The sequence below is a fragment of the Papaver somniferum genome, chromosome 6 (assembly GCF_003573695.1).
Source record: "Papaver somniferum cultivar HN1 chromosome 6, ASM357369v1, whole genome shotgun sequence".
In the NCBI taxonomy this organism is placed as follows: Eukaryota; Viridiplantae; Streptophyta; class Magnoliopsida; order Ranunculales; family Papaveraceae; genus Papaver; species Papaver somniferum.
Window position 1 is genome coordinate 82,315,948 of NC_039363.1, and position 19,880 is coordinate 82,335,827.

The 19,880-nt window shown below is 39.0% G+C and overlaps 4 protein-coding genes across 4 annotated transcripts; 1 reads left to right on the forward strand and 3 right to left on the reverse strand.

The window, feature by feature from the left end:
• The first annotated feature begins 5 nt into the window (after window positions 1-5).
• On the forward strand, window positions 6-1,722 carry LOC113288172 (protein ROOT INITIATION DEFECTIVE 3-like). Its single transcript, XM_026537129.1, has one exon. The coding sequence runs from the start codon at window positions 58-60 to the stop codon at window positions 1,324-1,326; it is 1,269 nt and encodes a 422-aa protein (XP_026392914.1). The 5' UTR covers window positions 6-57; the 3' UTR covers window positions 1,327-1,722.
• A 4,789-nt stretch (window positions 1,723-6,511) lies between these two features.
• On the reverse strand, window positions 6,512-7,360 carry LOC113285810 (early nodulin-like protein 1). Its single transcript, XM_026534563.1, has 2 exons — window positions 7,088-7,360; window positions 6,512-6,997 (listed from the first exon to the last, which is right to left on the reverse strand). Exons 1-2 carry the CDS (start codon window positions 7,290-7,292, stop codon window positions 6,582-6,584), a joined length of 621 nt encoding a protein of 206 aa, XP_026390348.1. The 5' UTR covers window positions 7,293-7,360; the 3' UTR covers window positions 6,512-6,581.
• An 886-nt stretch (window positions 7,361-8,246) lies between these two features.
• LOC113285811 (probable L-type lectin-domain containing receptor kinase S.7) lies at window positions 8,247-11,038 on the reverse strand. The gene is made up of 2 exons (XM_026534564.1): window positions 8,838-11,038; window positions 8,247-8,612 (listed from the first exon to the last, which is right to left on the reverse strand). The coding sequence occupies exon 1, from the start codon at window positions 10,945-10,947 to the stop codon at window positions 8,839-8,841; it is 2,109 nt and encodes a 702-aa protein (XP_026390349.1). The 5' UTR covers window positions 10,948-11,038; the 3' UTR covers window positions 8,247-8,612; window position 8,838.
• A 530-nt stretch (window positions 11,039-11,568) lies between these two features.
• LOC113288173 lies at window positions 11,569-19,379 on the reverse strand. The gene is made up of 9 exons (XM_026537130.1): window positions 19,123-19,379; window positions 15,382-18,572; window positions 13,714-14,956; window positions 13,104-13,504; window positions 12,836-13,009; window positions 12,569-12,720; window positions 12,128-12,210; window positions 11,932-12,046; window positions 11,569-11,818 (listed from the first exon to the last, which is right to left on the reverse strand). The coding sequence occupies exons 1-8, from the start codon at window positions 19,304-19,306 to the stop codon at window positions 12,018-12,020; spliced, it is 5,457 nt and encodes a 1,818-aa protein (XP_026392915.1). The 5' UTR covers window positions 19,307-19,379; the 3' UTR covers window positions 11,569-11,818; window positions 11,932-12,017.
• Between the last annotated feature and the right edge of the window lie 501 nt (window positions 19,380-19,880).

The following is a 19,880-nucleotide window of genomic DNA, read 5'->3' on the forward strand; positions in this document are numbered from 1 at the left end:
CCTTCATTGCCTTGTTATTTTCACCTTCAAGCTCTCGTACTAACTTTATTGTCATTCATGGCATCTTCATCACAGCAGCAGGAAATTCTCCTAGCCAGCTCTCCAAACACCCCCATCACAGCCTATGATATCTCAACTGGTGCAACCTTAGGTCACTTCATCGGCAGTCGTTCACCACGTAAAGGCCTAGCTCTAGCTGGGAATACCCTAATAGCAGCTTCTCACATCTCCCCCGACACCACCACCTCTGCCTCTATACATCTGTACAATTGGTGGTCTTCCATTCCCATTCACCACCTTGCAGTTCCTGAACCGGTTGCTCCCCTAGCCAGCACACATGATGGCTCATACCTCTTTTCTGGTGGTGTATCAGGATATATTCATGCCCTAACGCTTCCATCTGGTAAACTTCTTCGTTCATTTCCTGCACATTGCAAACCTGTCTCTTGCCTAACCATGAACAATGACGGTTCTCTTCTCATCTCCGGAGGTGATGATGGAACTATATCCGTGTTTCCAATTATTCATGTACTAGACAGTTCATCTGTTGATAGTTCAACCGAGTTTGCATTGTACAGCTTCCATGGACACACTTCTCCTGTAACTTGTATCACAGTAGCAGGCATCGGCGGATGTAATTCAACTATTATCTCTTGTTCAGCAGATGGAACATGTAAATTTTGGAGCTTAGCAAATGGTCACCATCTGCGCTCTGTCCGGTGTCCTTGTGTGATTTGGAGCCTAGTGGTGGACTCAACTGAGTCAAATTTCTACGCTGGTGGATCGGACGGTCGGATATATGTTGGAATTTTGAAGGTGAAAAGGAGGAATGAACTGGTTAGCAGTAATATTAATGAAGTAGTGGCTTGGGGATCGGGTGATCACAGTGGCGGAGCAGTGACAGCAGTGGCGATGGCGAATGAGGGAAGGAATTTGGTTTCAGCTTCTGAGGATGGGAGTATAAGAGTTTGGGAGGTGGAGAATGGTAGGACTGTTAGGATTTTAGGGGATCACGAGAGTGGGGGAAGTGTTAGTGAACTTGTGGTGGCAACAGGGATCAGAAATGGGAGGAGATCAAAATATGGAGGAGCCAGTGGTATAAATGATGAAACAGGTGGAGACAGGGAGTTGATGAGTTTGGGTTACAGTGGTAGGGAGATAATGAAGTCAGTAAGAGAGACAATTGAAATGGAAGAAATATTGAATGTTGTTGTTGACGACAGAAGAAGATCAATTGATGGCCTCGAAAAGGCTATAGGGACGTATGAGAGACTGTTAGGACTCATCCTTAAGGAAGCTAAAGCAGCAGATAATACCAACGTCTGAACCCGTTTCTTCTACTTGCCCTATTCTGGCTGATAAAAACAATTTCACAGCACTCACAAAAACTTGTATGATTTCTTTTTATTGTCTTATATTTGAGACCATTGCATACAATAACAGTACTTGAGATTCCTAATTGAAGATCGGTCGTAAAAACAATGACATCAAAAATAAATATTGGTTGAACTTAATAGATTCGGATAACGTTACAAGTGAAAGATATAGAAGAAGAGAGAAAAATTGTAAATGTTACTCAAAAAATGTTAATGTTAGCCAGTGGTTCATTATGGTGCAGTCATGGTGCAGTCTTGTATTGGTCTGGTCTGTCTTGTAAGCGTGTGAACTGTTCATGTGTTGTAACTGACAGTCACAGGTTATATGAACGTTGTAACCTCCTGTAACAGGTCAACTGATTTTCAAATCAGTTTATAAACACACACAATGTGTGTTGTGTCTGTAATGAAAGATTATCAAATTCAATCGATGATTCATGTTGAGAGAGTGTCCAACGACATTATCTCTTTTAATATGGTATCAGATACCTGAATCTAAACCCTAATTTCTTTTCAATCCTGTTTTTCTTTCATCCTTCATCAATGGCAGAATCACCTAAACATATATCTCTCACCTTTAAACCTCCTTCCAAATTATCAATCTCAAACTACAATCTCTGGAAATCTCAGGTCGTTCCACTACTTCGAAGTTATGATCTATTCAAATTTGTTGATGGTTCATTTGTTTGTCCAACCAAATATTATCGTCGAACATCTGTTGAAGGAATCAAAATTGTACAATCTTCAAATTTTGTTGATTCAGATCCAGAAAATGATTTTGTTCACAATCGTGTGTATGCTTACTGGATAAATCAGGATCAGGCTATTCTATCTTGGCTGTTTACTGCTTGCACTGAAGAAATCCACTCACAAGTCATTGATTGTACCTTTTCTCATCAAGTTTGGTCTCGGTTGGAGCAAAATTACAATGCTAGCACTAGATCGCGATTGATGCAATTGAAATATGATCTCATCTCACTGAAGAAAAGCTCAGATTCAATGATGATCTACTTCAATAGAACACGATCTATTTCTCACCAATTAGCTCAGATAAATCGTCCAATTTCAGATGAAGATTTGGTTCTCCATATTCTACAGGGCCTGCCTCCAGAATACAACTCATTCAAGACCTCAGTCTGCACTCAACAGCTTAAACATGATGATCCTATTACTTCATCTGAGTTACTTGGCTTACTGCTTTCAGAAGAGTCAAGAATGAATGTTGAATCCACTGTTGATCTCACTGCTGCGTCTGCTAATATCACTCAACACAATCAGGATCATTTGCCTTCTCCCTTTGGCAATCAAAACTCAGGTTCTTCTTACTCTACTCATCTACATTATCAACAATCTTATAATCATTCTCAACACTATAACTCTGCACCAAATTACTGGAACTCAAACTCTTATAGAGGTGGTTACAATCGAAATAATAATGCTAGAGGAGGTCGTTTTCATAGATCAAACAATAGAGGTGGTTTTAGAGGAGGTAGAAATTCTTTTGGTGGTGGAAGAACTGGTAGAGATTTCAATAACAATTTTAACTCCAATTTTTACCCTCCTACTATGAAACCTTCTTATGTCATTGAATGTCAAATTTGCAAGCAAGCAAATCATGAAGCCCCTACCTGCAAATACAGACATGTTCCCTCTAATACCAAATACATGGCTCAGGATTACAATACTTACTATAATGATGGCTATGCTGAGATTATGAGGAATATTACTGTCCAGAACCTGAAGCCTTTGCTGTTTATAATGAGGATACACCTTCTACTTCTCACTCTGGATGGATTCCATATTCTGGTGCTACACATCATTTAACATCTGATTTGTCCAATTTAAATCTGCATTCTGAATACCAAGGGACAGATCAAGTGAGAGTTGGCAATGGCTCAGGTTTGCACATAACTCATGTTGGTAGTTCTAAATTTTCTTCTACAAATACAACCTTTGTTTTGTCCAATGTGCTTCATGTGCCTTCCATTACAAAGAATTTAATCTCTATGCATCAATTTACCAAAGAAAATAATTGTTTCTTTGAATTCTTTCCCAATGAATTCTTTGTGAAGGATATGGTTACCCACAATGTTCTTCTTCATGGTCCTGTTAAAGATGGTCTTTATCACTTGGAGTTCACTGCTGATCAACTTAAACAAGCATTCCAGTCTGATGTCACTACCTCTTCCAACTGGAATTTCAAGCTTGGTCACCCAGCTTATCACACTTTGAAGCATGTATTAGCATCTGTAGACAATGTCATTCATGACCATTTATCCACTACTGTCTGTCATGATTGTCAAGTAGCTAAGAGCCATAGTTTACCTTTTCCTTCAAGCATAACTAGTGTTGTATTTGGTCCTTTAGAACTCATTCACTCTGATGTATGGGTATCCCCATTATGTTCTATTAATGGATACAAATACTATATTTCATTTATTGACTCTTATAGCAGATTTACATGGTTATATCCATTGGCTTATAAATCTGAAGTCTTGTCCACTTTTATTAAGTTTAAAGCTCATGTGGAAAAGCTACTTGGTGCTCAGATTAAATACCTTCAATCAGACTGGGGTGGTGAATATAGAAATGTTTCCTCTTACTTAACTTCTTGTGGCATAGGTCATAGAGTGTCTTGTCCTCATGCTCATGCTCAAAATGGAAAAGCTGAGAGGAAACATAGACATGTTGTGGAGACAGGATTAGCACTTCCTTCTCATGCTGGTTTACCAATGTCCTTCTGGTCCTATGCTTTTGAGACTTCAAATTTTCTTATCAATAGACTGCTTACACCAACTCTACAGAATGCATCTCCTTTAGAGACTTTGTTTCATCTGGAACCTGAGTATACTTTCTTGAAGACATTTGGTTGCACTTGTTATCCTTGCTTAAGACCTTTCAATAGTCACAAGTTACAACCAAGGTCTGTCAAATGTATTTTTCTAGGATACAGTCATCTTCACAAAGGTTATAGATATTGTAATCCTGAGACCAACAAGATTATAATATCTAGAGATGTTAAGTTTCATGAAACTGAGTTTCCATATGCACATTTGTTCAAGCCATCTAGCACCACATCTGCAACCTTGACCAGTGCTTCTATTGAGTCCTCTACTTCAGCTACTTTTTCTACTGCTTCAGCCATTTCTAATGATGTCACTATTCCACTACATGATCTGCATCAATCTCCTGAGTTGTCTACTTCAGTTTCTCCTACCATTTCAGCGCCTGCATTTACAGTGAATAATCATTCAATGACAACAAGAGGACAAATGGGAATCACTAAACCCAAAGTATATGCTTCTGAGGTGCAGTCTGTATGTGAAGATATTTCAGTTCCTACTTGCTATACTGAAGCTTGCAAGGATCCAAGATGGAGAGCAGCCATGGATGAAGAAATTAATGCTTTACTTCAAAATGGTACATGGAAACTTGTCACTAGTCATTCTGCTTACAATGTAATTGGTTGCAAGTGGATTTTCAAGATTAAGAGGAATGTTGATGGTACAATTGCCAGATACAAGGCAAGATTGGTTGCTAGAGGATACAACCAAGTTGAAGGCTTAGATTATCAGGACACATTCAGTCCAGTAGTCAAACCAACCACTGTCAGAATTATTCTTTCTATTTCCTTGTACAAAGGTTGGAAGGTGAGGCAACTTGATGTCAAGAATGCATTTCTGCATGGTTATCTCTCTGAAGATGTTTTCATGGTTCAACCTCCTGGTTATGCTGACAAAGTTCTTCCTCATCATGTTTGCAAACTGCAGAAAGCTCTCTATGGCCTTAAACAGGCTCCAAGAGCTTGGTTTGACAGGCTAAGTAAATTTCTGCTCCAGTGTGGTTTTCATTCTTCCAATACTGATACATCTTTATTCTATAGAGTAACCTCCACTGACACCATTTATTTGCTGATCTATGTTGATGACATATTAATTACTGGAAAGCTCTTCATCAACAGTTGATCATCTTATTCATAAACTGAGTTGTGAGTTTGCAATTACAGATTTGGGAGAACTCCATTTTTTCTTAGGCATTCAGGCAAAATATACTTCAGATGGCATTTTACTTACTCAGGAGCAATACATTGCCAATTTTTTGTCTAAAACAAAGATGAGTGTATCCAAGCCATATGCTACTTCATTTGCAGGTAACTCTCACAATCTCAACTCTCCACCATATGAAGATCTTGTTCTGTATAGGAGCACTGTTGGAGCTCTGCAATATGCTACAATAACTAGGCCAGATATTGCTTTTGCTGTTAACAAAGCTTTTCAATTTATGAAAGCTCCTACAGAAGAAAATTGGACTGATGTTAAGAGGATTCTCAGATATCTTCATGGTACCATCGATTTTGGTCTGCAATTTAGGAAGTCCTCTACTTTACAGCGTCAAGATTACTCAGATGCATATTGGGCTGGTGATGCACTTGATAGATGATCTACTGGTGGTCTAGCCATATTTTTGGGTCCTAATTTAATTTCATGGTGTTCAAGAAAGCAGAAGTTTGTCTCCAGATCCAGCACTGAAGCTGAATACAGGGTATTAGCTGATACAACATCTGAGTTGATTTGGGTACAATCTTTGCTCACTGAATTGCACTTTCCCAGCTCAAGAACTCCAATTCTGTGGTGTGACAATATGGGAGCTACTTATCTTACTGCTAACCCCATATTTCACAACAGAATGAAACATATTGAAATTGCATTTCATTATGTGCGTGAATTGGTTGCAGCCAAGGCATTGGAGGTGCTTTTCTATCCACTAGAGAGCAGATTGCAGATATTTTTACTAAAGGCCTCTCCACTATCAGGTTTTCTCAATTGCGGTCCAAGTTCAATGTCTCTGCTCTTGCATAGACTCTGGTCTTGCGGGGGGTGTTAGCCAGTGGTTTATTATGGTGCAGTCATGGTGCAGTCTTGTATTAGTCTGGTATGTCCTGTAAGCGTGTGAACTGTTCATGTGTTGTAACTGACAGTCACAGGTTATATGAACGTTGTAACCGCCTGTAACAGGTCAACTGATTTTCAAATCAGTTTATAAACACACTCAATGTGTGTTGTGTCTGTAATGAAAGATTATCAAATTCAATCAATGATTCATGTTGAGAGAGTGTCCAACGACATTATCTCTTTCATAAGTTAAAAGCAATTACATCCTAAAATTGATGAACCCTGAATGTCTAGAGTTGTCCTAGTCCTACTACTACATAAGAACATAGAGAAATACAACAACCATTCCCCAAACGCTAGCAGTGGTCGTGAAGTAGGATCCAATTACTGAAGATGACAAACTGAAAGTAGAATTGGGTACAGTGGGATGTCCCCATGGATGCTCACTAGAAGGCGACCCGACACCACTGGCTGACAATGGAGATGGTGAAGGTGCATGTTCCCGTGGCTTATTAAATTCTTCTGATGGGTGCACCATGACCCTTACAACAATCCTCTGGCCCAATTTGCAATGTCCAAGTTTGCCGCTGATGAAGTAGAAGAAACCATGACGATCGAACTGGAATATAGTGTTTCCATCTTCAAATTTTGCAACCGGATTCGAGATATTACAGTATATGTAGTCATTTCTGTTTACTACAAGAACCGAATCATTGTTATACTTGAAGTCTGTTGATAAAAAAATGACATAAGAAAAATTAGTGAAATATGAAACTATAAAGTAATTAAAAGGTACTAATTAGAAGCATATATACTTACAGACAGTATCACCGATATGAAACCTAGTTCTTGAAGCCCATTCAATGTAAGATTGAGTGTCATTCTCTGGTGGTATGATCCAACCACTGGGACCTCCTACTTCAAACTGATTGCCTGATGATAGTGAGACCATCATCATCATCATCATCATCATCATCATTATTATTACAGCAAAGATATTGAATGCACTACATTGAGAAGCCATTTTCGATCACTATTTGGTGAAAGTTTCTAAACACAATTACTAGGATTATACGAATTACTGTGAGTGAGTGAGTGAGAAAGAGAGAGAGTCAAATAAATAGAGGAATGAAGAAAGGAACTGAGTTTTATAAAGAGAAACGAATGCACGAAGGGGCGCGAAGAATTCTGTTAAGTTGGGTAGTTATAACTTATAACCGTTGGTACTCTGATAGGAAGTGGCAATACGGGGAACGGTTATCATTGATGAGACACGTTCCTTCGCCAATAGCTTCCACTGTTCCACATTTTTTTCAATGTTGACCAAAGACTGGGCCTAATGTACATGTACGCAAGTTTATTTCACTTTAGGCCATTTCCTGTCCTACTATGAAGTTCGTTACTTAACTTAACTACACCCCTTCGCTCTAAATGAATTCTATCCACATTCACACTTGAAGAATGAAAAGAAAATCATTTAAGACGTACTCATTGATTCTGTAATATTATATCACTATATTAAGGACACAACAGTAATAATAGGACCCTCGAACTTAAGTTGGGGTTGGTGTTGCTGGTCAGATAGAATATGAAAAAACATCATGAACATCAACCCCCCCTGGGCAGCAGAAGTAGCACTCCTGAAATGAGAAACAATCATTGGCCTTGGGATATTTAACATCCTGCTGGGGTACTCAAAGACTCCAACCTAGTATTTCATTCTTTCCTATATTTATCAAGTCGTTCCCTAGCTAATAAATGTCCATCTTCAATCATACCTCTCTGTGCCTTGGATTTTAGCATGGAATAAAACATTGTAAAAGTGACTAGTAATCGAGTATTACATTAAAAAAAAAAAAAAAAACACAATGGGGGAAAGAGAAGAAAAAGAAAAACATCTCTTTGGATTTCTATATCATCTCCTTTTCACCTTTTTCTTCTAGTTCCAGTTCTTGTTATCATATCACAACCCCAAACAATGCCTACAATTTCAACCCATAGCAGTAATGAGGGACTAATGCTTTTTAAAAAAATCAATTTTTTCTTTACAAATTGACATTTACATCTGAAAAATGAAATAATGACCCAGAATTACCCACTACAGACTACTGAAACTTTTGTCAAAACAACAAAAAGAAAACGACTACTGAAACTTTGATGCATTTCTTTTCTTTTCTTTCTGACACAGGTGCCATTTTTACATTTTCACTTGCTCATTTCATATGCTCTGCTTACAACTGAAAGCTACTAAGAGTAAGCAGCAGAGTAGGTCAAAATTCATGCTTGTAAACCCCTCCTTGAAAACCTTCATCTTTCGGCGAATCTGCTCAGATGTTCTTGTTATCTGTACAGTGAGGAATAAAATAACCTAAGTTTCTTTGCATTGGTTATCTGTAAAGTAAAGCACACAAGAAAACACTACCAAACCAGATAAAATATAAGAATGTTGGCTTCTATCCAGCATTATTACTCAAGTTATCAGATACTTCAGTAGAAGTTCAAACTAAAAAATATGTTAAAATTAGTAGTAGAATTTGGAAATGAAAGCAGCGAGTGATGAACTTATTACCTTATGCGATACTGATTTCAATCAAAGGGCTTACTTTCTCACTCCCATTGCATTCAGATGCAACTTGGCCGACACTTGAAGGCAGGCTGGAAGTAGCTCCATCACACTCATCGTCAGAAACAATGTCATCAAGGCTTAAAGGCAAGATAGAGCAGAATGATAAACTCGGCTTCACCTTAGGTATTTTTATAACCTCAGCTTCATCATTTAGGATTTGAAGTACTCTTCTCATTGTAGGTCTCTCAATACTCGAAGGGTTTGCGCAGCTCAGACCAACAAGCAACAATTTCTTCATCTGCTCTTCATTAAACTCTCCATTAAATCTTTTATCTGCTGCCTCAATGATTTGTCCTATGGAATGTAAACTCCAAACCCAATCCACCAAATTAACTGGATGCTTGTCATTTCCTTGTCTCTCAATAGGCCTTCTCCCACAAGCCACTTCAAGTAACACCACACCAAAGCTGAAAACATCTGTTTTCTCGGTTGCCTTGCCATACTGAAGATACTCAGGAGCTAAATACCCCATTGTTCCAGCTGTAAGAGTTGATACTGGGCTTTTATCGTGTTCCGTAAGTCGAGCTAAACCGAAATCTCCCAACCTAGCACTGAAGTTCTGATCTAGCATTACATTACTAGTCTTAATGTCTCTGTGGATCACTTGCTGCTCACATTCCCGGTGTAGATACGTCAACACAGAAGCTATCCCCACAGCAATATTATATCGGCGAGACCAATTCAGCAAAATCTCATCTTTGGATTCTTGGTAAAGAACACTATCAAGACTACCATTTGACATAAACTCATAAACAAGAAGTAATTCACCCTTATCAGTACACCATCCTTGAAGCTGAACCAGGTTCTTATGTCTCAGACAAGCTATAATAGAAAGTTCTGCAAGGAACTCAGATTTTCCTTCATGGGTCTGTTTCGTTCTTTTCACTGCAAAAGTCATTCCTGATTCAGGAAAAACTGCTTTGTAAACAGTTCCAAATGCTCCATGACCAACGATTCGACTAGGATGAAACCCTTTAGTAGAATGCTTAAGTTCGCTGTAACGAAATTGTCTGGGACTTTTGAAAAGTTCCAGCTTGAAACTCTTATCTGGTCTCTTCTCTTTAAATTTCTTAACAAAGATAAAACCAAATACAACTAGTCCTATGCAAAACAAGCCTGGACCAGCAATTGCAAGACCTAATCCGAGTTTCTTTCGATTGTTTTTACTACTAGAATTCAAAACAGTAGGAGTTATGGGTATTACCGGAATGGTGTGGTCAGACACATTATGAGGAATGGATGATTTTGGCCTCCTCACAGGATAGAATCCAGAAGTCTCGAAATTCCAATCTTTAATCATATGAATTTCTGTACTGCCTTCTGTAGATGCTGAAAACCCTACAAACATAAACTCCTTGAAATAAATAGAAAGATCGATTTCCACCACCAGTATTGGTTGTTCCGGCTTGAAACTTTTGTAACTCATCCAAACATTCATAATCTTTTGATCATTCTTGTAATCAACCCAGACTGTAATCAAATTCCCACTTTTCAAATCAAACCCTTTTGAAACAACATCTTGTGTTCTTATCGAAATCAAACTATCGATATCTAATCCGATATGGTTATCAGTAGGATCATTGAATATTGAATCTAAACGAGTATCGAATTCAATGGCGATGAATTTATTTGGGGTTAATAATTGAGATGAATTAACAAGACCCAAATATCTACCAGGACTACCAAGAGTAAGATTATCAGTTGAGATAAAGAAAGTAATTCCATCACCGAAAGAACCCGGATTTATATTTGTAATCAAGAAAGAAAATCTAGTAGAAAATGAAGCTGAAATTTCTGATTTCGGATCGAAGAAATTAATTGGAGAATTGAATAGAACAGAACCAGAACTTGAAGAAGGAACACCAAGTTCTTGGGTTAATCCAAGAATTCCGTTCCTGAGATAGGAATCACCAAGAAGAGTAAGGTTTTGTAAAGAGAATGAAGAGAAATTGAAACTTACATTCTCTGCTACTGTTGATGAAAAGAGTGAAAACCCCAAGTAAGTGAAGGACAAAACGAAAAGAGAAAGAAGATTTCTTGAAGATGAACTCATAATGAATCTGAACAAAAAAAGCTAGGATTTTTCAAGAAATTCAAGGGTTTTTAGAAAATAGAAAGCGCTTCTGAAACAGAGGAAAAGCTAGTATTTCTGAAGGAGTCTAGAGAAGGAGAGGTTGAACGGTTAGAAATGGGCGCGTGGAGAAGTGGAAAACTAGGTTTTGTTAACAACGGTTATGAAGAATTTTTTTGGCGCACTTGGTTAAGTAGTGGCGCAATAACTCTCACTGACGGCGACATTCTGTGTGGATCATGTAGAGAAACTTTGACTTGGTCTCACCGGAAAAAGACAGAGAAAAGAAAATATTGTTTAAGCTGTCGGTTCCAGGGATTTGACACAGACAACAAATGTGTTTGTCTTTGCATAGAAACCTGAAACCAATTGGTTTGTGGCTGGATTAGTAAACAGGACTGAAATACCATCTGCAGTCAACTGGAAATTGGTTTCAAAAAAATCAAAAATGATTGATACACCGTGAAAAATGAACCGAGTGAGAGGGTGGTGGGGCCCACTCATGCCCCACCCCTATCCCAATGCAAAGAGGGTGACATTTAGACCGTCAGATTCCTTCTCGGTGCATATCACGGGACATTTTCACGGTGTGTGTATCATTACTGCAAAAAAAAAATTCATTCCATTCGATAGATAAAAACTACCCTCCTTTTGTTTGTAGAGGAGTAGGGCAACATACTTGGAAGAAAATTTGGATATTTACATTAAATCACATGTATATGTCAGTGACCTACAAACAGATGGGTAGGGGGAAAAGGATCACTTCTTCCCCATTCAATAATCTCAGTCAAGCTCCAAGTGTCGTCATCTCACTCTTTTGCGCCATAAGGGCTCATTTCGGGAGACTTTTTACCTACAGAGTTGTGGCAATCAGATTAGAAATATGGGAGTGAAACCAATAAATGCAGCACTGTAAGGAAGTATATAATGTTCAGAGGCGTGCTAAACCTAAAACTCAAACATTACCTCTATTTATACACGAAACTATCCAGTGGAATGTTATTTAGAGAACTAACATGCAGGAAACCGAAGTTCCCAAGCCAAACTCGTAATTACTTGAAGCTCTTTCGAGATTTAAGAACTGCAAAACCATAGGAGATCAGCTTTTTAGACTATGGTACGGAAATGATCATGTTTACAATAGACTACTTGAGAGACTTACCTTGATTTATATTGCAAAAGCTTGATAGCTTGAAAATGTCTTTTGGTTGTTGGGAGCAAGAGTGTGGAGCCGGACAATACTGCCTGTTGTACACAAGCGTTTAGAACATATTAAGTAGAGATGGGTAGCAATCTTTATCAAGTTACTCTATAGTCGAAAGAAACTCGTGTATTTTCTCTGACAAACAATTGAATATGGAGCAGATTGATGCAGGGCCTGAGTGGACTCCTTCCCGACAAAGACTTAAAACGAGATAAATGGACATATAATAACACCCACCGGGGTTCAATGTACCCCGACATCATCTGAGCATCAGCACACATTATAACACCCTAACGCCAAAATAATATAATGCTGCCCCACCTCAAAACACAGGCAACAAAATCAAATGCACCAATCCAGCACAGGCCATTATAATAGAGGGCAGAGTTTAACTGTTACCTGGACCAAGAAGGAATAACCTTCCTAGAAGGAAGATCATCGTCCTCTTCTCCATCCGAGCTCTGGTATGGAGATATGTCATATGACTGCTCCAGAGTTCCGCCAGTAGCCAATGAACCAACTTCATTTACTTGACCGAAACAATTAACCGCCTACAAGATAAATGGAGAACCATAAATACAAAAAAAATAGAGAACTCACACAGACTTAGAAGAAGATATAGCCACTATTATGTATAAGACTTATAGGTGTAATGTGCAGACTCACATTCTCATTACTGTGAGACTCTTCCAAAGCCACAGAATGTTCATGAACACCACTGGCTTTCTTTGTTTGAGTCTGCCTCCCTTTTGCACACTCCTCTCTTCCCTTCACCTTTTCTGGGTTCTGATCCTTCATTTCCTCATCTTGAAACCCTTTTTTCTTTGATGCTTTGTCATCCTATAAAGTAGTATAAATCAGCACAGTTAGGGATATCAATAGGGTGAACAAACTGAAGCCCAGACTTCTATGAATAACAAGGAAAATAACTTACGGCAGCTCTGTATTTCAGTTCTTTCTCTTCTTTCCCGGCATGTAATTTCTTCTGTGGCTCCCTGCACAACTTTTTTCTGTCCTTCTCCTTCTTTTCATCTTCTCTAAGCCTTTTCCTCTCCTGCATTTCAGCTTCTTTTCTCTTTGCCTCCACTTCTTTTCGTTTCTGAATCAATTCCTGTTGCCTCGCTTTTTCTTCCTTCAGTCTTTCTCGCTGGTGCTCTTTTTCTTCTTTTTGTCTCTGCATCAATTCCTCTTCCCTAGCTTTTTCTTCCTTCTGCCGTTCTCGCTCACGCTCCCGTTTTTCTTTCATCATCTCTCGCTGTTTCTTCTTTTCCTCTTCCTGTTTTTTTGTTTCCTTAGCGAGATCTAGGGCTTTCACTTTAGGCTCCTTTCTCTTTGCTATAGAACATTAGAAAAGAAAGAAAGAAAGAAACATATTAGATGATTAGCTTTTGTATATCAAGCCATCTTTTGTAATTCACCATCCTTAATAAAACTGTTCATAATGTTATGGCTTACTGCCAAAAAGAGCTAAGAATCATGATCGTGATGTAACAAACGCCACTACAACAAGACTATCTTGTAAGCAATATATGTTCTGAAAGTACCTGGAGGCACTGCAGTTGGAAGGTATTCAAAGAGGGATTTAACATCAGTCGCAATATTAGATCCTTTATGGGCCTTGTCTACAGTAGTATGATTACGTTTCTCCGCAGTTGCTTTCCTCTGTAAATTTGGCTTACTAACCGTATTCTGAAGACATCTAGTGGACTTACGTGTACCGGTTCCAAATGTAGAAGAACTTTTGCTCTCTCTATCCTTGTTCATGTACTTCATCTCAGTGCCATAGCCACATAAAGAAGAACTTTTGTTCTCTTTATCCTTGTTCTTGTACTTCCTCTCAGTGCCAAAGTCATCTTTAGACATCTTCGAAGGACCAATCTCAGACCCATGCAGGTTCGCATCTTCCTCCAAAGAATCTATTAGGCGTCCTCTCTCAAAGATCTTCTCATTTCCAGAGACAAAGTCAAGAGGGTTAATGTTACTTATGTCTACAAGGGGTCCTTTATATGTTGAGCTCTTCATTTCTATTGCACTGCTTTTTTCCTGGACTTGATAAATTACCTTGCATAGGTTTCGGTTCTCTTCACCACCACTACTACTATCTTCATGAATCGGAGTTAACTCTGAGTTTGTGCTTCGTTGCTTCTTAGAACGTTGACCACCAGATGATGAGAGAATAGTATGAGTAGCCTTCCCAACTTGAGGTGTGTAAGGACTCCAAGCATCACACTCGGACTGATCACTTGAGGATGGCATGAAATCAGAATAAGACCTTCCTGGTTCCAATGGATTATAACCCGACCAGGTGCTCAAGTCCATTTGAAATTTAGACTTTGAAGGAAGAGAATATGGGGTACCCATGCCAGAAGACGGACACAGCTCCTCCAGAATGCTCATTCCTTCAATTATTGTGTCCGGAAGATCTGTGAACTTCTCAAACTCAGGCATGCTTTGATCAGCACCAACAAGATCAAGATTATCATAATTTGATAATAATTGCTCTTCAAGATTAGATTTGATATCTTGTTCAGTAGAACACGCTTCCCCCATGCTTCGTGGAGTTTTTTCACTTTCAAAACAGAAAAACTTCTGCTCGTATTGAGGAAGACACTGCCTATCCACACTCATGGCAACGCTAAACGGATACTGCTCTTCAACTTCATTCAAGTGAATGCCTGTATCCTCTACCTTAATGCCACTAGAGCCAAGAGAAGACTCTAATAGCATTGGTATGAAACCCAGAGGAATGTTTGCATCTCCAAGGACAAACCCCTCATCAACTTCAGCCTGCCACACACAAAAAAAAAACACGAAAGAATAATTATGCATCTCACAATCTCAGTTGTTAGTAATAAAACAAAAAGAAAGATAATCTTTGATCTCTGTAATGTATTATTCATTCTTTGACAACCATATAAGTGTATGAGTATATGGTTCAATAGGGGACTTGTTAATTACTCCACATAAATACTGGATTTCCAGCAATCCTAGGTAGGTAGTAAATTGTAAAAGATCAGGTAGATAATATTCACATGGGTCTCCTTGAAAAGACAACTGAGGGTCCATTCAGAGTCCATGCACGAAGTCATGTGTGTGGTAACAGGTGGAAACTGATGGAGGGATTTACGAGGCAGGTTTTCAGGTTTTCAGATTAAATTTGTACCATAACTCAAAGTATAATCTATCGTAACTATTAACAAAGAGAATATTACCTCCTCTGCATGGATCTGAGGTGAGCATTGAACACCCTCCATTACGAGGTGCTTTGCACCATTGGACATCTCTCCGACAGCACTCTCGATGATGCTCGATTCCACAACACCAGACACGGGAAATTGCTGAAACTCCAGATCAGTCCCCGAACCAGTTTCGGCACTATTTAAGTTTAGGCAAACAATGTCTTCGTGATGGTTAGGTTTAGCACTCCAGATCCTTGGGCAAGTAGTAAACCCCTTATCAGATTGGCCTTCAATCTTCCTTCGCTTACACTGAGGCCATGAGTTTTCCCACCCATTATAACTAGTCATTGCCGATAGAACAGAATTTTCTTCTTTTGAAGAATCATTTGATTTACTACAACCAGCATCTTCTTCATGGATGGCGGAAGGGAATAGGTGGGGAACTTGACTTGCATCATGTACTAGAGAAATATCTTGTTTAACTGACTGCCTAGAACTTGACTTGCTACCTGCATCTCTATCAATTCTAGAATCTTCAGGCAATGATTCCAAATCAAACTCCCTTGTCAAATTCTTACCAGAAGTATCTTTGTTTGAATCAACCCCAACGTCGGGCAAATCAATGTCTAGTGCTCCTTCCAGTTTGCATCCAAATGAAATTCTACCATACTGTAAATCCTTTAGACAAAACGATGAATCTGATGCTCGTTTTCTATCGTCACATTCTGAAGATCTATCAGCTACTACATGCCGATCAATATCAGGTGACTCTTTCCTTAATGCAAGAGAAGAAATATCTGAAACTGCACCAGTACACATTGCTGATGAAGTACGGTCTCTTGTTTCTTCAGTATCGAGTAACTCGGGCCTCTCATCTTCATAAAAGGCATTAGACAACCTTATAGAGGCATTTTCTCCATCTCTTTCAAGACGGTCCATAGATGTGGCGGATGGTTCCTGTAAAAATTCATGACCAGTTACCTGCACCTTGTTCGACGACATTTTGCTTCCTTCCGAAGATCTATCAACATCGAAATCTGAAGTTTGGCGAAGTGACTGCCTAGGAAACAAAGCAGAAATGCTTGATGTTTTACTGATAGGTGATATAGGGTGCAAATCAAACTCAGCTTTCTCTGCCCCAACAAGTTCAGACCTTTCTACCTCAGTTGGGGTTCCAGATTTAGCCTTTAAATTGTTTTCTGCACCTACAACTTCCATATTTTGATCCATCTTCAGCATTGCATCATCAGGAATGGAGTTACATTTTTCGCGGATATCACTGGACATGTTTATATTCTTTTCGTTTCTCTCTGGAGATCTATCGGTTACAAAGCCTTCGTAACCCTCAGCTCGTTCGGCCTGTAATAAAGGAGAGCATAACTTCGAAGCGTCTGCAACAGATTCAAGGGACTGTTTTCTCCCAGCATTTTCAAACCTTTCTTCCACATGAGGAAGAGAACCCGTCATAGTTTCACTCTCGATCACCATTTCCATTCCGTGATCCTTCTTCAGCAATGACCCATCACTAGAAAGAACACCTTTCGCATGGAAAACACTAGATATAGGTAATTCATCAACTGATCCCTTCAATCCTAAAGGAGTTGATCCCACCTCTGGTGACTGGTTCAATATTTCCCTCCCTGGAGAAGGCCCAACAGTCTCAACATGCTCCAAATCTTCAGCATCGCCAAATACAAGTTGCTTTGGCTCAAAAAATTTCATATCATCTGATTGAGGCCTTGAAACTGAGAACTCCAAACTACCTCCCACACTAACATCTTCCTGAACTGAACAAATATACTTGCGGTCAACTGGCATATCTGCAACATGCTTAGCTTCTGAAATCCTAGCAGCAGAAATTTCCTCATGAATCAATACTTGAGGGTCAGATGCCTGCAATGTTTCCCGTCCGAAAGAAGGCCCAAAAGTTTCACCCAACCTGGAATCTTCAACATCATCAAAAATAAGTTGCTTTGGCTCAACAAAGTTAATCTCATCAGATCGAGACCTAGAAATCAAAAACTCCAAACTAGCTCCCATGCTAACACCTTCCTGCTTAGTTACAGTACAAGTAGAATTGCAGTCAACTGACACATTTACATGCTTATTTAGTGCAATTCCAGCAGCAGAAATTTCCTCATGATTCAATACCTGAAGGTCTGATGCCTTTGGAAGGTCATGTCTTTCGACCAAATCCAATGGATTCAGATGCTGGGGAGATCTATTAATTGAAGAAGATCTGGAGCACGTAATTCTGCCAGTTAGCTTATCCGAGTTATTATGTCTAGCTAAACCCAGTTCAGCAGAATTAATCTGCGGCACAGTAGTTTGGGATCTTATATTATCCTCATAGGTTGTTGCATTTTCCTTGGATAGATTGTTCTCAGTATTTTCCGCCGCAGAGTTACAAAGCTCCGGATCTTTTTGCACCGGGCTAGACCCTTCCATGGTCCCTTCAGCATCTAAAACATTATGAAGATCAATGCCTTCACTTTGGGTGGCTGATGTAGCTATACTACCGAGAACCTGATAAGGAATACTAGAGATTCTGGCATCTGTTTCTAGCAGCTCTTTAGCAGGAGGAGGCTGTTCGCAAGATGTTCTTGACCTTGTACTCCTACCAGCAGCCACATTACTTTCTTGTATAGCACGCTTTCTTGATTTTCCACTTGCACTATTACGAAGTTCTAGAGCTCTTTGCCTTGATCTGGACCTTTGGATCCTTGCCAATGATTGAGGTAATTCAAAGCTGGACTCGGACACCTTCAAATCCGTCTGGCATTGAGGAGTGCCAGTAGTTCCACCCTGATGTGTAATTGTGTTAAATGTACATTCTGACTTGAGACTGCTTCCATTCAGACTGCACTTCGGATCAACAGTTGATCTCTCTCCCACGGTTGTGACATCAAAGTGATTGGTCAAATCTGTTTGATTTTGGGGAGAAAAGATGGTATTATCCAGCTCAGGAACCGTGTTTAATGTACTTTCCAGCTCTATATTCTTACCATCCAACGGGCAGTTGGGTATATCTGCTGATCTCTCACCTACACTATAATATTTGTTGGAAGCACAAGTTTCTGAAAAAAAATCGCCTGAAAGCTGCTTTACAGTATTTGCAGCAAAAATTGACCGGCTATAGAAGGTTTTACTTCCAATGGAAGACGGATAATTGGCTCTGGAAGGTGGGAATAGAAGTCCTGAAATCAAGTCTTCATTCTTCAACTCTACAATGAGAAAATCCAATCAGAAGAAAGAAACCAAAAGTTTAACAACCTATAGAAAGTAGATTGCAGGTGATTTTCATAATTTTACAATTGACAAAGCAAAGGAAGTAGCTAATAATTGCATATAACAAGCCACTTCATATCAACACTAGCATTTGATGGGGATCGTGCAACATTTATTTTTTTTGTAAGCAATGGGGATTTTGCAACTACCACGCTCACATCATGGAAGAAACCATGCAAATCGTCTATCCCTACCAGCATTGTCTTAGAGTCAAAATGCTTGTTTTCCGTGAACTTTTTTAACCTAATTCTCATAGCTCATTACTGCTTTACTATGTATTCTAACACTGACAAAATGCGGTTATCCAAATGAAGCTCCAGTTTTAGGGAGTAAAACCAAAAAATTAGAGAAAACATATAATTCCCGAAGTACATCACATCTACAATAATAACAAAACCCTAAAACCCCAAAATTTTACACATAAATTCGAAGGAACAAAAAATTAAAACGCTAAAACCCTAAATTGAAGAGATAATGGAATAATACCTTTGATTTCGGAACTACCAGTCTCAAATCCATCTTTCAAAAGCCAAGAAGGAGGTCGAATTCCATTAATCAAACATGTTGAAGCCAAATACTGATCATACAAATCTTTCTGTTGATTGAGCTGTTCAATTACCGAATTCTTTCTCTCGAAGAACTTGCCGAATAATATCTCTACTGTTGACATCTTCAGAAATTAAAACCCATTCAGATCTTTCGAAACCCTAGTGAGAAGAAGAAAAAGGGGGGGGAGATAGAGAGAGAAATGGAGATTTTTAGATTTGGAATTTGAATTTCATAAGTTTATTATAAACGTCTACGTTGAAAAGAAAAGGGATTGCTGCTAAAGTGAGCCTGTGGTGATTTAAGTCTCTGGGTATAATTGGAACCGAAGATCCATATGATCGACGGTGCATATTTGCCTTCTATAGATTAGCGGTTGAGGTCTCGTAAGCTGTAAGCGCGGACTTCGATTTCGAATTTCGAGATCAAAGATACACGTGTTGTATGTTGGTTAAGAGCAAGTCTTATGGTGTAATTCAAACTATTCCAAGTGTGGAAAAGCCATGAAATGTCAAGTTTAGTGGCTTCCAAGTTGGGATCTTTCACAGAAAATCTAAGCAAGGTTCCACGGTTTCGTGGAAGGGTTCGTGGAATCCATCTGAACGCCAATAAGAATAGCGTTAAACGCAATTAAGAATGGAGCTAAAAAAACGCAATTAAGAATTGCGTGTTTTTTTTTATCCTTAGATTTAAAATGA

What these genes read in the sequence shown, in the direction of transcription:
- LOC113288172 (XM_026537129.1), top strand. Translation starts at nt 58, where the DNA reads ATGGCATCTTCATCACAGCAGCAGGAAATTCTCCTAGCCAGCTCTCCA.
- LOC113285810 (XM_026534563.1), bottom strand. Translation starts at nt 7,292, where the DNA reads ATGGCTTCTCAATGTAGTGCATTCAATATCTTTGCTGTAATAATAATG. An exon ending in TCATATCGGTGATACTGTCT is followed by an intron (nt 6,998 to 7,087) that starts GTAAGTATATAT and finishes TTTTATCAACAG; the next exon opens with ACTTCAAGTATAACAATGAT.
- LOC113285811 (XM_026534564.1), bottom strand. Translation starts at nt 10,947, where the DNA reads ATGAGTTCATCTTCAAGAAATCTTCTTTCTCTTTTCGTTTTGTCCTTC.
- LOC113288173 (XM_026537130.1), bottom strand. Translation starts at nt 19,306, where the DNA reads ATGTCAACAGTAGAGATATTATTCGGCAAGTTCTTCGAGAGAAAGAAT. An exon ending in CTCAGATCCATGCAGAGGAG is followed by an intron (nt 14,957 to 15,381) that starts GTAATATTCTCT and finishes TGTGTGTGGCAG; the next exon opens with GCTGAAGTTGATGAGGGGTT. An exon ending in TCCAACTGCAGTGCCTCCAG is followed by an intron (nt 13,505 to 13,713) that starts GTACTTTCAGAA and finishes AATGTTCTATAG; the next exon opens with CAAAGAGAAAGGAGCCTAAA.